This window comes from Henckelia pumila, chromosome 1 (genome assembly GCF_033568475.1).
Source record: "Henckelia pumila isolate YLH828 chromosome 1, ASM3356847v2, whole genome shotgun sequence".
Taxonomy (NCBI): Eukaryota; Viridiplantae; Streptophyta; class Magnoliopsida; order Lamiales; family Gesneriaceae; genus Henckelia; species Henckelia pumila.
Window position 1 is genome coordinate 79,485,903 of NC_133120.1, and position 17,945 is coordinate 79,503,847.

At 32.1% G+C, this 17,945-nt stretch overlaps 1 protein-coding gene across 1 annotated transcript; it reads left to right on the forward strand.

The window, feature by feature from the left end:
* Positions 1 to 4,468: 4,468 nt before the first annotated feature.
* LOC140874982 (aldehyde oxidase GLOX1-like) lies at positions 4,469 to 6,330 on the forward strand. Its single transcript, XM_073278497.1, has one exon. The coding sequence runs from the start codon at positions 4,612 to 4,614 to the stop codon at positions 6,112 to 6,114; it is 1,503 nt and encodes a 500-aa protein (XP_073134598.1). The 5' UTR covers positions 4,469 to 4,611; the 3' UTR covers positions 6,115 to 6,330.
* Positions 6,331 to 17,945: the final 11,615 nt, after the last annotated feature.

The window sequence follows — 17,945 nt, forward strand, 5'->3', positions numbered from 1 at the left end:
GTCATCTTGTTCTTCATTTTGTCATCTCTATATTTTAATTTTCACACACTCGAATATAAAGTTTTAGGAAACTAACGCACAAACTACAAATCTGAAGAGCAAATTTGCGACCCGCACTGGAAATGATAGTTCTGTCACCGTTGTCACTTAGCATGCGCCCCCTCCCCCTAGTTAACATTAATGGATCTGTCCCTGATAGAGATAGTATTTGAGAGAGCTTATAAGAAGCACTTCTCAGTTTTTTTTTAACAAAAATTTCAAATTTTTCAAATTTTTGTCAAAAAAAAGCCAAGAAATGCTTTCTAAAAACTCTCTAAAACAATATTGAACTGCCTTCCGTCGGTGGTACATGATTTGTTCCCATTTAATTAATCACTCTAAAGTAGACCGTTTGTCCACAAGTCAAATTTGATCTTCTTCTTGCTTTGGCTTTGTTCCTCAATAGCCATTTTTGGTGCAAATTTGATCTTCTTCTTGCTTTGGCTTTGTTCCTCAATAGCCATTTTTGGTGCTTTTCGATAAAATTTAAACTTTCATGCTAACTAAAAATTAATGTACAAGTAAATTACAGAGTCGAACTGGTAACTGCTAGCCATTGCTACTATTTGCTAGCTTCCTATTTCTAAAAGATGTCATGCCATTTTTTTTGTTATTAATCGCACTTCAATTTATTTTGCATTCCTACTAATTAATAGCTAGCAACTTTTAACTTAAAAGATGAGCAGGGTCATGATCAAAATGGTGTGAGCCAATCAAATATATATTTATTTTGCATTCCTCCCATTCTTATATATATTGATTTACTTTAGAAACGACTTTCCTAGTTATTGACACAAATATTTAGAAGGTGATGCATGCATGACTGCATGCAAAACCCTAACTTTACAGCCTAAAAATCATTGATCAGTGCAAGATAAATATTGAGTTTAGTTCACTAAACACAATGCAGAGTCAGTATGTTAGTCTGCCCAAACTAGAATTTTAGGATTTTGAATCCTTTAGTATTTTGAATCGAGTTAACTCAGTTAATATCAAATGAACAGAAAATTATTCAAAATTAATATTTACAAAATTTTTAAAAAATATTAGTCCGGGTGGCCCTCAATGAGGCTCCACCACTGCCTAACAATCAATTATACTCTAAGGACATGAATTTTGAAAATGTTCATACGTACGACTGCCGGTGGATTTTATTTTCAAATTAAATGTACAAAATTTGAAGTATTTTTTTTAAAATAATTTCATGGATGTAACGAGAAAATTAAATTCAATTTGTGGAATGATATAATGGTTTTCGAAGTATTTCTCTAATTTTTACAAAGAATTGTCGATGCTCTGTTTCTAACTTGCGGTTGTTACAAAGTTATTTAAAAAATAACTGCAATTTTAGTTACAATTACCTTTTTTTTTGGAAAAAAATGCAGTTTTTGTCCTGTATGTTTGTCAATTTGCAATTTTAGTCCTCTATGTTTTCATATTTCAGTTTTAGTCTTGCATGTTCTAATTTTTGGTAATTTAAGTTCTTTTTATTCGAAAATTCTTACGTGGCACTTTACACGTCAGCTTCACATCGACACTGCATCGTTGTCACATTAGCGTCACATCGAAAAAGAACCAAAATTGGCAAAAAAAAATAAAGATAGCGGACTAAAACTGAAATATGAAAATATAGATCAGATGACCAAAATCGCAAAGTGACAAACATGGCGACTAAAAAAATAATTTTCCCTTTTTTAGAGAAACATCTTCATTATAATAACAAGTATTGAGTTACGACCTTTTTTTTTTTTGAGTTACAATCGATTTAAAAAACCATGGAATGACATCCATAACACACAAAGCTATGCCCCAAAAGTTATTTGGTCGGACGATGTCATGAGCCACCTGGATAGTTTTTCGAGGCTGAATAGAATTATATTCTATTATATTGGATTATTTGCTCTTATATCCATGAAGAGATAATTCGATTCAGCTAAGATTAAGATAGTGTTTGGGAAAGCTTTTAGAAAGCATTTTTTAACTTTTTTTTAATAAAATTTTACAAAATTTCAAAATTTATTAAAAAAAAACTGAAAAATACTTTCTAAAGCTCTCTTTAACACTACCTAATTATCTTGTGCAAAAGATAATACTCAAAATCCTTACATCATCCTCCATCGAGCTCGAATTTTATAACAATTTAGACTTAAAAAATAGTTATGTTATCATTATCTTTCAATTTATCATCATCTTTCCTCATCATCCTATCTCGCGAGCCAAGTAACGTCTTTGTGTATGAATCTTTGATTAATATCGTTTGGTTTGGGTGATAGGATAAATAATACGGAGATAAGTAATATAATGTAATAAAAAATAAATTAAAAATAATAGTTAATATAGTATTTATTTTGATGGATAGATTATAGTTTGTTTGTTTGATTTGATTGATTAAATTTTAAATGAAATGATAAATTACCATTTTATCTTTTTAAGAATTAATAAAATATAAATAATATTATTTATAAATGGTGATATAATAATTTAAATTAAATTATTTGATTGCTCTAAGATAAATAATTAATTATTTGATTAATGTAAGATAAATAATTTATAGGTGGATAAATAATATGACAAGAATAATGTGAGATAAGATAACATAAATTAATAATATATGAAACCAAACTGTAGTAATTAAAAGGATAGATCCATATTACTTAATTATACTCGGATAATTTAAAATTTAAAACAGTCGAATTTTATTTATAAATTTTTCCATATTTTTACCGAAATTTAACTGTCTTCCTCGGAAAGTTGAAACAAACAGAAAGTTTTTTAATGGTCTGACTGGAGAAATTGGGCCTGTCCTAATCCAAATTAAGGACCACGAAACAAGTTGGGCAGCAGGCCCACTTGAATTATTTATGTTGTAGGACATTCAGCATTAATTTTAAACAGCTAATTTTTTTATTAAAAAAAGAGGCATTTTAGGAAGAATTAATTGATTGATGATAATAAATTATTTCAGCTGCAGTATGTGTCTAACAAAAGCAAATTATTATTATTATTATTATTATTATTATTATTATTATTATTATGACATGGAATCCGCAGCCGCTACCTTTCTGCCGCACTGAATAAACTCTCGAACTGACGTAATAGCCTTCAAACTATGCTAATAAGGTAAACCATAATAGGCAAGTCATGTGTGACATGCTAGTCCAATAAAGTATTGGTATGGAGAATCGAAATCCCGACCTCTTGACAAATGCTCGTATACGTAATTTATTATTTCATTAATTTATCATAAATATCGATTCAATAAACTAGCCCAAGCCGATACATAAAAAAATATTAGTTTTTGAGTATTAATTTAGAGAAATTTTACCATATATTATTTCTTACAAATTATATAACACTTTCCCTTAAAAACTAGCCTAGGCTCTCAAATTTTCTGGAGAATGGCAGACGGTGTTGGTGAGACAGATCGACCGACTCGATTTATATTTAGAATGAAATATAATATTTTTGACATAAAAGATAATTTTTTTTATAACCGAATCGAATCGGATAAGATATTTATTTTATAAAATTTATATGTGAAATTGTATCGAGTTTTTGTGTTTTATAATATTACACAAGGTCGACGTATTTGAAAGATTGAAAATAATGTGACCTTGTAATATTTTAAAACTACTTTTTCAATAATTTAACAAATTTTAAATTTTTAAAAAGGACAGGTCCAGTTAACAAGAGAGAGGAAATTTAGAATAGAATGTAGTAAAGTAATTATTAGTGTTGAAAGGCTTATTTTTGGAATCTTGTGCATGTACGTCCACGTATGGTACCATATGTTTCTCGTGTTGTATTTGAGAATAATTTGAGAATAATATTACTGTAGTTGTTACTCCATTGCCGAGGTATCGACTTTTTAAAGGGAATACTAAAACTATTTTTCCAACAACAAATTTAACATGTAACAAAATAACAAAATATTTAGTTTATATTTTGTAATTTTTTTTATACTAATATTTGAGAATCTAGCTAATATATAGACTTGTAATAACAAATTAAAGAAAAATTACTTTTATTTATAAAAAAAATTCAATTAGTCAAAGGTAGTGTTTGTGAAACACTTTTGATACAAATAATCCCAAATATTACCCAAATCGAGTATCATGCTCATATAATCGCTTCAAATCAAGGATGGAAGCATGTCTTACAATTATAAATCACATCCGTATAAGTAAAATGACAGAGATAGCAAAACATATACAAAATGGTTACGAAAATAATAAAATATCACCTCAAAAAATTAATAATGAACATACATAAAGATATAAATAATAATAAATATAAATACATGATAACCAAAATTAATTTTCACGCGTATATCTTACGTGTGGTGCTTTCATTGCACTGTCCAATCTCAAAAGGATTTAAAGCCCCCAAAAACCATCACACCCCAAACAAACGAAAATGAATACGCCACTCGTTCTTCCCTTCTTCCTCCCCCAGCTGCTGCTGCCGATCCTCATACTATTTCTGCTCCCTCACCGGAATATTCTCTCGATCGCCGGCGGCGGAGGCGGCGGAAAATGGGATTTACTTCAGTCAAACATCGGCATAACAGCCATGCACATGCAGCTCCTTCACACCGACCGCGTCGTAATCTTCGATCGAACTGACTTCGGGCTCTCCAACATATCCTTGCCCCACGGGAAATGCCGCGACGACCCGAACGAAAGGATCGTAAAGCACGACTGCACCGCGCACTCGGTGGAGTACAGCGTGGCTTCCAATTCCATCCGCCCCCTCATGGTGCAAACCGACGTCTGGTGCTCCTCCGGCGCCGTCGCACCCGACGGAACCTTGGTACAGACCGGAGGGTATAGAGACGGGGAACATGCAGTCAGAACGTACAGGCCATGCAGCGACGATTACTGTGATTGGGAGGAAGATGAAGGGGGGCTCTTGGTGAAGAGGTGGTACGCCACCAATCACATCCTGCCGGACAGCCGGAGCATCGTCTTCGGCGGTCGGGACATGTTCAACTACGAATTCTACCCGAAACGACGTGGGACGGATAAGGTTTACGAGTCGCCGTTTCTCCGGCAGACGAATGATCCGGGGAGCGAAAACAATCTTTACCCTTTTGTTTTTCTGAATGAAGACGGTAACTTGTTCATTTTCGCGAATAATCGAGCTATCCTGTTTGATTACAACAAAGGGGTGGTGGTTAAGAACTATCCGGCGATTCCGGGAGGGGATCCTCGAAGTTATCCGAGCACGGGTTCCGCCGTTTTGTTGCCGTTGAAGAAATATGGTAGAGCTGAAGTATTGGTTTGCGGAGGGGCCCCTAGAGGAGCATTTACGAAGGCAAAACATGGTACTTTTGTAGGGGCCTTGAATACTTGTGGGAGAATCGGGATAAACGATGTGAATCCTAGTTGGGCCATGGAGACCATGCCAATGGGTCGGGTCATGGGGGACATGTTGTTGTTACCGAATGGTGACGTTTTGATCATCAACGGAGGGGGTTCGGGTACGGCGGGGTGGGAATATGGACGGGATCCGGTTTTATCTCCGGTTATATATCGACCTCATAATCTAGTAGGGACCAGGTTCGAAGTCCAAACTCCGAGCTCTAGGCCTCGTATGTACCACTCGACCGCGATCTTGCTACGCGACGGTCGAGTACTGGTCGGAGGAAGCAATCCCCACGAGTTCTACAGGTTCACGAGGGTTCTTTTCCCTACGGATCTCACGTTGGAAGCATTTTCTCCTTGGTATGTGCATGTCTTACGTCCCAAGATAGTTGCCCCCGTTACACAATCTAAAATCAAATACGGGCAACCCGTTTTGGTTCGGTTCACGCTTCCTCCGGGTCGGGTAGATGGATCCTCCGTCATGGTAACGATGGTTGCTCCGTCGTTTACTACGCATTCCTTTTCGATGAATCAGAGGATGTTGGTCCTCGGCGGAGGGGATGTGGTGGCTGCCGCCGCCGCGGGGGACACGCATGAAATTCGGGTCACCGCGCCGGGTTCCGTCTTGCTTGCGCCGTCCGGATATTATCTTCTATTTGTGTGTCATCGAGGCATTCCAAGTGAAGGCATTTGGGTCCAAATCACATAATTAAATAAATTATATATATCATGTATATTTATATAATAACATACATATATGTAAAGCATATATATACGCACACAGAAACACAAACAATATAGATTATAATAAAACAACATGCATAATATTCTTAGTTTCTTGTGATCATTTTTACGTCCATGAATTAGTGTCGCAAGAATTCGTGTGAAGAAATTGTATAAAGTCGTGAATGAATTTATTATGTGATTGTGATTATGTTTTCTGTAAATGATAGAATATCAATATCTCATTTAATTTTTCCGCCCACAAATATGCATGTTCATATATATGAGAATCATGACGTTTCATGACAAATTAAACATGGGCAATTAACTCTCATATGTAGTTTAGTATTTAAATGTTAAAAATATCAAATGTACAAATGAAGTTATAATATCACACGCTAATGTTATATATATATATATATATATATATATATATATATATATATAATATATATATATATATAAAAGCATGAACTCTTTCCATGCTGCCCTGACGGCACGATGCCTGCAGCCTGAAGGGCAATTGGACGGTCTGGATCTCTTTGCAGATCAATTGATTTGATCCGCAAAGATGATTCAAGCCATTGATCTTGGCTTCAGGACAGTACCCTGAAGCCAACATCGGCACTTTCCTTTTCAGGAGTGCATTTGTGATAATTAATTTTATAATTTTAAAGGTAACGAATAATCATCTTCTTATCAAAAGATTAAATAATTTGAACAGTGGTCTTTAATTCAGATTTTAATTATTTGCGATTGTTTGAATATCTTTTCAGTTTCATGAATTTTAAAATGTCATTTAATTTTGAGCTTCTAGCTAGGTCAAACGCATAGTTGGGCTACGATCCTTAGGGCAAAAATAAAAATGATATTATTGCTAATAAAATATGTATACTATGTACTTGTATAATACTAGACCTCCATAAATTCCTTAACATATATCAAGCTAAATCAATTCGTTTTCAACTTTTTCCGGTCGGATTCGATGGCTGGATTCGATTACTAGGTTTTAAATTACTTCCTCCATCCTACACATAAATATAACGTTTCATTTTCCACGCATCTAAAATACATTTTCCACTTTCGATGTTTAATATTATTTTATCTATTCTTTTACTAACATGTCCTATCATCGTCGTATATTAACTACTTCCAAAAAAAATTTATTTTAAAACATTCATTAAATATGGGTATATAAAATCGAAAATTCTTTCTAAAATTTATTCTTTCAATAACTTTGTTAATCCTTGTGAAAACATACACAAACCTAAGGTTCCATTTGGAGTATATGTATTTTAAAAAAAAATTTAGTATTTATAAGTAAAAAAATTTAAAGTATGTGTTTGGATTAAAAAAATTTTGAATTTTTTTTTAAAAAATTGTTCTCTAAGTATAGTGTTTAAAGAACATTTGAGAGGTGTTTTAGATGTATTTATAATGGAACTATGGAACGTAAAAATGAACAAGACTACTTTTGTGATGTTAAAATATTTTTATAGAATAGTTTTTCAAACACATATTTATTCTTAAAATATTTTTATAAAACACTTTTATAAAAATATTTTATAAGTAAATGTCTAAACAAAAACTAAGTATCTGGAATCGAGATAATTGATAATGTATTTCAAGATTTTACACTCTAGACATAAATTATTTTAAAAGTATATGCTTTCCATTCCCAATATGGAGATGGAGTACCCGTATTTGTCGGTGCTTTCGTGGTGAGAATTTGGGAAGAATTCAACTTAAATTTTAGAAAACACTTTTAAATTGTGTTTAATTTCCTTATTTTAATTTTTTTTCATATCGTGCTTGAGTTTTAATCTCTACATTTTCCAAAAGTTTTTTAGTTTAACCATAAAAACGTTATTGTCTTTATCAGTTGGTGGCTCCGAATATGCATAAGCTTTCACTCCAAAACAGTACGTTTCTTTGACACTCACATAATGTCTTCTTCTGGTAAATTAGTCTTTTAAAATATATATATATACAAACAACAATTCTTCTTTAGTTTTTTCCACGCAAAAAAATTAATGACACGGTCTCCTCCACGTAATCTCTAGCTACAAAATGATATCGCCAACATTTCTTTATTTTTTGTTTAATTTTTTTCGATAAAAAAGGCATTGATGGGATTCTTATAAATTATAATGTTTCAATTAAATAATTTTGTATAAATTAAAGTCACTCGTCTTTCCTTTATTTACTATTCGTGTTTTAGTATCTCAGAAGCAAAGTTATTTCTGTTTATTTGCTGTACTCCAAAAGAAATAGCATCCATATATATGTTTTTGTTTTTGGTATGTTTCAATAGTAATAATGAAAATTTTTTACTATGTGTTGGACTTTGATGATTATATTGGGCTTTTTCCATAATGAATGGAAATTAGTCTTGCCATATGGAAGCGCGCGTGTGGGAGTATCCCACATTGAATAGAAAAAAAAAATTATTGAGCTTATAATATGTTACATTTTATGAAGTTGTAAGAATAATTGGTCAAGAGGCTCTCTCTCGCGCGCGTTCCGTTCCCCAGTGTAGTTCCTTCGTGCTATGTTTTTCTGTTGCATCCTGGGAGACAGACGTCCGTGTAATCCTCGAAGCACACTCAGGAGGGGACGAATCTGTTTTAAGGAAACTGTATTAGTTACAGGCTTCGGTTTATACTTTTCAGTATTTACATACTCAATATACTATTGAATTGTTATACGATCTTAGTTTGTTCTTAGTATATTGTTTCATACAATCATATATTATATTTATTCGGATAAGTTTTCTCAATACGTGTCAGATATGTTGGATATCATTAAAGTTTATATATATATATATATATATATATATATATATATTATAAGTTAATAAAATAAAATAAAAATTTGGAAGATCAAAAAGACTAACTATAGTCCCTCAACATCATAAATAAGCATTTCTCTAAAATTACACATATAATTAAGACTGTTTAGTAAAATATGATTGGATCGTTTATTGTTTTTTATATCTATTGTGTATTTTTATACAATAAATTTTATTTGATTGGTTAATACAGTGAATGATAGGCTTAAAAAAAAAATACAGTGAATGATATTTCATGATTAAAAACAACGAATGGATCCTTCAGGATCTAACATTCCACCTGTCTGCCTGTTCATGCTCCAATCGATCAGATTATTGGTGCTCCAGCCGGTCTGGCTTTTGGCCTTTCAGATCAGACTGTTGGTGCTTTAGCTGGCCTGGCCTTTCAGATGGCAGCCTGTAACTGTCCATATGGCATCCGAGTGCCTATACATAGAGGCAGCCTACAGTCCTTCAAACCACCAGTTTCGAATTCTCTTCACTTCTGTACTCGGTTTCCTGCTCAAGCTCTCCTGCTTCTGCTCCATCGTGATACTGTTCGGATACATTCTCGGTTCGCCAGTGTAGTTCCTTCGTGCTAGGTTTATACAAGGTTTTTCCGTTGTATCCTGGGAAACAGAGGTTCGTATCATCCTCGAAGCACACTCCGGAGGGGATGAATCTGTTTTAAGGAAACTGTACTAGTTACAGGCCTCGATTTGCTTAATTGTTTGCTTACTCGTTTCATTCATATTGTTCATTATTTACATACTTGTTATACTGCTGAATTGTTATACGATCATTATTTGTTCCTAGTATATTATTTTTGTTATATTCACGTTTTCGATTAGCATTTTGGGTAACATTAATTTATCAATTAATTAATATATTTCTAAATGAATAAAATTACATGGTTCTAAAATTATCGAGTTAAGAGGTTTAATTATTGTATTTTGGATATCAATAAACTTATCATTTTTAATCATATATAACATTATTTATAAATATTTCTAATAACAAAATTATAAATATGAAATCAAATACAGTATAAATTATTTTTAGATGAGTTAAACACAATATACTATTTAATTAATTAGCTACTTATTTCAGACATTTCAAGAATTAAAATGAAAAACGATTCTCAAATAAAATTTTGCATTTGTTCCTAGAAAAAAAAACACTAAACAAAAGTTATATGACAAAAAAAAAAAAAAAAAACAAAGCAAAATTTGAAGAAAACAACCCAAACTGTTCATACGGTTCATTGAATGATTTTTGTTTGGTTTAATGGTACTTAATTATGATTGTGATAAGTCTATGAACGAATTGTTTAATGGCAAATTTATGCGCGAAAGGAATATTAATTATATCTAGCTTTAACGTTAGTTATCCTGTCATTTCAAACCTTAATTAAAGTTGTTAATGAAAGTAACATCAACACCACACATATTAGCGTATACAAACTAATAGACTTTGCATTAAATTTTTTAGTTTTTTTTTTAGAACTAACTAAAAAACACAAAAAAAAAATCTTATAAAACCTTTTGACGAGTCAATTTTGTGAGACAAATCTATTATAAAACCTTTTTGACGAGTCAATTTTGTGAGACAAATATATTATATATCCGACTAAACTCATGAAAATGAAACATTTACCCAAAACTGACTCCTTCCTCCACCATTATTCCTCAGTGAATACGTGTGAGCAAACAATTACGTTTAAGTGATACATGGAAAATTTTTACTTAAGCTTTTATTATACACGTCCACAGATATATTTTTGTCCTAGAGGAATCTCAATAAAAGCTCATCAATGAACAATCGTTGTTTGATCAGAAGGAAACTTGACAACAATTTTTATTAGCAGGGGCTGTCAACCAAGCGTAAATTAATTAATTGAGTTTGATATCCCTAAGTTTGCGTGTTTTTTAATAATTTATTTTTATGATCCAATCGTCATCTTTTCATACGCACTTAATAAATCTCTCGATTAACGCAATAGCATGCAAACCAAGTTAACCAGGTAAACGGACTATGCAAGCTATGTTTGATAAGTTAGTCAAAAAATGTGTTGGTATAGAGGAATCGAATTTTTGGTCTTTCATCAAGTACTCACATACTCTATCAATTCGAACACCTCAAAAGATGCATTCTTTAATATTTTGTTCATATTTTTAGGCTCTTATTATATCGTGAGATATGAAGGAGTGTTATGGTCCTAAATCAAAATTATCTAGTTCAGACATACGTGGAAAAACAAAACCTAAACAAAGGCTAAAAATTGAAAATATGATATTTTTATTTTGCAACAAATGGTAATATAAAATCATCTTACAATGATGATTTATTAATTTATAAAATTCAAAGGAAAATTAATGTAACAGAAGAGCAATCATGGCAAGTTGGCAACACATGTGTGGCTAGAAAACAGTATGATTCTACTTGAAATAAAAGTGATAAATTTCCTAAAAATTATATTTTATATAATCTCCATGAAAATTATTAGCTTTATGTAATCCAAATGTGAGAAGATAGATCCACCACTCAATTCGTCTTTTTTCCACCTCTTTTGCCGTATTGTTGAATACTTCTTCTCTTCCGCTTTTGCAGCTGACTGAAGTATGGATACCCCTTTCACCTAACTACAAATTTTTGCGGTCTTTCATTGGTTTCCTATCGAATCAAAAAAAAAAAAAATTAAAAAAATTAAAAAAAAACGACGAATAAACCGAATTTTTTTTGAAGCAAAAGAATTAAGGGATCGATTTTTTTTGGTCAAAATCAAATTAGGATTTAAGTAGTGTTTGGGAGAGATTCTACTAAAAACTATTGTCCAATTTTTCTTTCACAAAAAATTTTAATGTACAAGTTTGTTTACTTGCTTGAAACTAACGATCGTACTGATATTTTTTACGATACACCAATATAGTCTATCGTGATTTGATAGAATGTGATTTTAAGGATTATTTCTTATTAACTTTTGTTGTATGATATGTTAACCATAATGGCGTCTCATAATTAATTTCATGCATACATCTTAACATTTTATTCATTATATACTAATTTATCTATTTACGATAAAAATTGTCAAGAAACATAAAGAAAGATTTAAACATACAAGACAATAAATAAATTTAAAATCTAACATAAGTATGTAAACTTAAAGCATGAGACCATCTCACGGGTTAAATTTATGAGATGGATATTCGATCCGACTTGGTTCAAGTGTTAATTTTCACCACATATGTAGATGGACTCATGAAATCATCTCACAAGTGTCCTAATCCTTGACAAAATACTTAATTACGACATGAAAGGATAGCCTCGAAATTATTATTTATTTTTTAAAACCTATATTGGATCGTTGAACCTCTTATATGTATATATTGTATAAATTGTTAATCTACCAAATAAAAATTTTATATGAAAATTATGTTCGTATGTATATCCATTCGAAATTCACTTGTTCACTTAATTATTCTATCAAAATCTTGATATCATCCAATTCTGTAAACGTGGCAGCACAACTAAAATTCACGGGTCACAATAAAGTAATCGATAACAAAGTTAAAATGTTTACGGTCTAATCTACCTCATTTAGTTCTCCCGCACAAAATTCTATAACTTTTGGGAATAGATTTAATGATTTTATTATTTTTTTCAAAATCATCATTTTTTAAAAAAATTATTAGTCACTTTTTAAATTTTGAAGGGAAAAATTGTGATTTTGAGAAGTGGATTGTATTTACCAAAATATTCCATATTAATAGCAGAATTCGGAAATATTTAAAGATTGAAAAAAGTTTTTAAAAATATAATTTATGCGTCTGTTATTATATGAAAATGAATAAAATAAATTTTTGATTTCTTAACCTAAATATTAGGTTTTGCCCATCTAACTCAAGGAGTGGGGTGACAAGTATAGGAGCAAGGGGCCTTAACTGGATCTGAATTTAGGACAACATAGTTAAAAGTGTAAGCTCAGCCCATTTACCATAAAAGCCCAAACTTACAGGAGACTGGTCACTGGAGACCTATTAAATGCAGCTAGGCCCATTTCACAAACAAAATGGTAAATGGTAATCCTTCCAATCTTTTTTATTTCTATTTAAAAAAAAAAAAAACGTTTGTCAGATTGTTTTAATGCATGGAAATATATACGTTGGGACTCGGCTCATAAATTATTTAAAATTTAAACTAATATTTTTAAGCCGTAAATTCTGAAACATTGTCTCTTCGGTACGAAATTCATCATATAAATGTTGGGTGTTGGACATAGCAGTATCACATCTGTGCGATTTTGTGGAGTGTTATTTTATAAATTAATAATTAAAATTAATGGGTATGATCAGTACTTGAATAATTGCTTAAAATTATTGTTATAATGTGGTGATATGTAAATTTTACATGTTAGTGTATGAAATTATTATATAATTGTTTTAACACCTTTTGGGATGATGTTCAAATAAGGTTCTGCAGTAAAACGATTGTATTTGATATATTTATTGAGTGGATCGGAATTGTTACTAATAAAAGAATAAAATAAATATTTTAAAAATCATGTACTATTTTGTCTATAAAAAATTTAATTAAAGAATAAATAAATATTTTAAAAATCAAAGTTTTTTCATCCATCAGATGAATACATTTTGATTAAAAATTTTAATTATTTTTAAAACGTGTTACAAAATATTGATACTAAAGTTATAATTAAGATATACAATAATAATATACATTTACGGATACTCAATATCTTTTACTATTTATTAAGATCATGTGAAACGACCCTAGCATCGCCGGTGCCAAGAGGTTGCACGGACAATGAGCGGCTCCTGAAAGGCTTCTAGGCGGAGGGAGACATGAATGAACCGATCTTGCCGGAATGAGAGGGGATTCTGAGACTGTGTAGGTATGGGACTGCATAGTTGAGGAGAGCTTAAAATATTTCATATGTACTACTCATATCAAGAAGGTGCATCTTCTTTTCGGTAGCTCATCACATAAGAACTCCAAAGTTAAGCGTGCTTGACTTGGGGCAAATTTTAGGATGGGTGACCCCCTGGGAAGTTTCTCAGGGTGCGTGTGAGTGAGGACATAAGCACGCTGGAAAGACCCGTCTTGATACAGTGGGACGTTACATTATGTGTATTAGAGTAACTAAATGGTGTCATTGTCTGTTTTTTAAAATACCTAAACTATTATCACCTCACTTCTCCACATTATCTCATTCTAGATTCCAACTTCCAACTAATTCACTTTCTTATTTATCTCCCAAATCCCAAACATATTCATTATCTTTCTTTTTTTAAAAAAATAGTATTTCTTACTTTTTAGATTTAGGTGAAATATCTTTTTCAACCCAACACAAAAATTATACTCAATTTTTTTAAATTTCTAGCGAATACTATCATTTTTTTTTCACTGCTTTCGTTAATATCTTTTATCGCACACGCAATGCGTGTGCTTATTTTCTAGTATGAAGAATGATGACACTCTTCTCTTAAAAGTTGGAAAATGTAATATTATGTAATGATTTAATTATATTTTATTTTATACTTTAAAGAGTAGAGATCGATGACTAAATATATAAAAATAATACAAACTGATCAAAATTGTAACAAAAAATATTCATTATTTGCTAATATTTGTTGTCCTCGAATGACTCCTTAAAATTTTGAATAAACATATTGTGAGGAGTGAGGACCTCGGTTCTAATCATCTAATCAGTAACCAATCAGTCAATAATCAACCAATAGCCAAAAAAGGAATATTTTTTTAAAGATGAACAGTGTCTCGCTCGAGCGCAAGAAGGCGCGCTCGAGCGAGCAAAGTTCTGCTAAAAAAAATCAATGGCCCTCTCCCTCGCTCGAGCGCATGAAGCGACACTCGAGCAAGAGAAGTTCTGTCCCAAACAGAAAAATCATGCTCAAAACCTATAATTCAATACATAAATCATGCTACAACATAACGGGTTATAAAATACATGCAACATCAACATACAACCCCGATTCTCAAGTAGTTCAATTCAACACAATACATAGCAAATACAAGTTCTAAACATGCTTCTAAAACTACACGAGTTCGACATGTTATTCGGCTTCTAAACCGACGCTTCACGTCTACTATCATTCATTCCCGAGCTAATCATGTCGTATTTAACTCGATCTTGTCCCACCTATTGTCAAGTACACATATAAAAACAAGATAACAACCGGATAACTCCGGTGAAAATAATATTTCTCAGTAAAAGCAACATAACATGCAATAATATCAAGTCATATATCAACAACATGATATAACCTCAACATAGTTCAAAGATAAATAGAATGAAATGCATGTTTTTAAAATTCAAGATTATCTAATCGGATAATCGTAAGGGAATTTGGTTCTTCGGTTGGGATCCCGAGGATAAGATATAACAACAACTCACCGACTCACCCGATCGAAGTGGATGAGGTATATCTCAATCATCTAGACTTTGAGCAACTATAATGAGTATTCAGAATCTGGGAGACATCAACAACCCATGCACCCAATTATAGTCCCCAAATCATCTAATTCGAAAAGAAATCAAATAATTCGGCTCAAGAGGAATGCATTTGGAAATCTTAATACATTCAAGGATAATTCAAGTAATTCAAATGACATGCAAGTATGTGATTTCAGGAAACTTGAAAATCAATTTAGATTCGAGTATTTGCCCCTTTTCAGTTCGATGTCGACTTTTACCTTATTCTCGATTCAAGGTACTCCACACCGGGCTTCAACTCTAGATAATAATAATGACAAAAGATTCAATCAAAAACAATATCAAACTCAAAACAAAACAAAACTTCGATGTATAATCATTACCAATCCTCGACCAACTCTTCAACGATTCGAATTCTGACAACTCCAAGTTCAATAGTCTTCAAACAAATATGTACAGAGGGGTAAAAGAACTCAATATCAATCAATCAACTCAATTCAATAATAACTCAAACCATTTTCCCCAAAACTCCAAAATTCTCAAACCGGCGGCATAACGGCTAATAACCGGGCCAAGCGAAAATCAACAAACTAAGCATATATATCAAATATCAATCACAACCTCTTCATATCATCACAAATAACTCAAATATCAACACAAATCAACAACCCCATTTTCGAAAATCTCTCAAAAATTCATAATAAATCCAAACGTCGTTCTTTTTTCGATCAGTCTTGGAATATACAATCACAGCTAGCTCAAGAACATTTATATTCAATAAAAATCAAAATCAAAATCCAAATACATCCGAAAAATGAAATATAACCGATCGAAGAAAAACTTACGGTATTACAAAGCCCTCGAAGCCGTGATCGCAAATATACGATTATTTCTGAAATCTGACGGACGGATCGTGCAAAGCGAAGAAACCAAAAGCTTGGAGGATCGGCTATGGAGGAAATCGGTCTTGGAAGAAGAAGAATGAAGGAGAGAATGCCACCTACACGCCTATTCAAACATATAAATATGCTAATACCAAGTCAGAATAGGCATATTGCACTTTGGTCCTTGAATTCTTCAAAAATTATAATTCAGCCCCTGGTCAAATATCAATTCAACCCTCGAATTTCATAATCTCTTAATATCAATATTAATCTCAATTACGATAATTTCGGGGCGTTACACATACAATGTATTCAACCTGAGTATAGACCGAGTCGGCTCATTTGATGAATATAGATTTGTGGTACTATTTATAAAAAAAAAATTTCTTTCTTTTGATGGTCAAAAGTATTATTTTAACTCAATATATTGGGAAAATTGTTTTTTTAGTCATGTATGTTTGTCACTTTGCGATTTTGGTTCTATATATTTTTAGATTTCAGTTTTAGTCCGCTATCTTTAATTTTTTGGTAATTTTAGTCTTTTTTTTTATGTGGCGTTGATGTGCCACTAATTTCGTGCTAATGTGAAGATGATGTTTATAGTGCCACGTGAGCATTTTCGAATAAAAAAGGTCTGAAATTGTCAACAATCGAAACATGCAGGACTAAAACTGAAATATGAAAACATAAAGGATCAAAATCGCAAAGTGACAAATATAAAGGACCAAAATTACAGTTTTCCCCAATATATTTATGGGGTGCAACTTACGTTATCTATCATCACCTTAGGTTTATATATACATAGACATAGACACAGATTGTCCGTCGAGCTAGGAATCGACTTTCATATTATCATCGACCGCAATAATTTCTCCCTGAAATATTACCTAAAACCAGTACTGTTCTGTACACTCCAAAATCCAGCCACTAATCGACGTCAAGGGTATGACAAAAGCTTTCATGAATAAATGATAAATGCACATGCAGACATAATGTCAACATCCATATAAGAATTTATATCATGCATCAAGTTAACTTAATTTGGGAAGTAAGAGACGACTCACATACACGCGATATATAATTACATATTGACTCGTAGGAAAGAAAATGCAACTCACGTACTGTAGCACTTGCAACACGTAGACTATCTGAAAACAAGATGTTGGCTCACACGACAGACATAACATATATATCAGATAAAACAAAGCAGACAAAACAGACACAGATCATCATAGTGCATAAAATCAGATATGCATAATGTGAGACCCCGTTTCTAATCTTCTAAACTCGGGTTTCAAACAATCAAAGCAAAAGAAAAAGCATGCAATTTTTATTTATTTTTTTTGAATAGTGCTCCGCTAGATCGGTAAGATCTTACCAATCTAGCGGGCAAAAATTGTGAAACTTACTGCCCGAAGAAAAAAAAACATCACCGCTCGATCGGTAAGATCTCGCCGATTGAGCGGTGACAGTTCTGGGACAAAAACACAGCAGAAAACTTGTCCAAACTCAATCTAAATCATGCATAAACCAATACATAATTCATCCAAACATCATACGAGTTTCAATACGAGATAGTTCTAGAGTTATACAATCTCAAACTAGTAGAACATACTTCAATCTAATTTTACAAT

What these genes read in the sequence shown, in the direction of transcription:
- LOC140874982 (XM_073278497.1), top strand. Translation starts at nt 4,612, where the DNA reads ATGCACATGCAGCTCCTTCACACCGACCGCGTCGTAATCTTCGATCGA.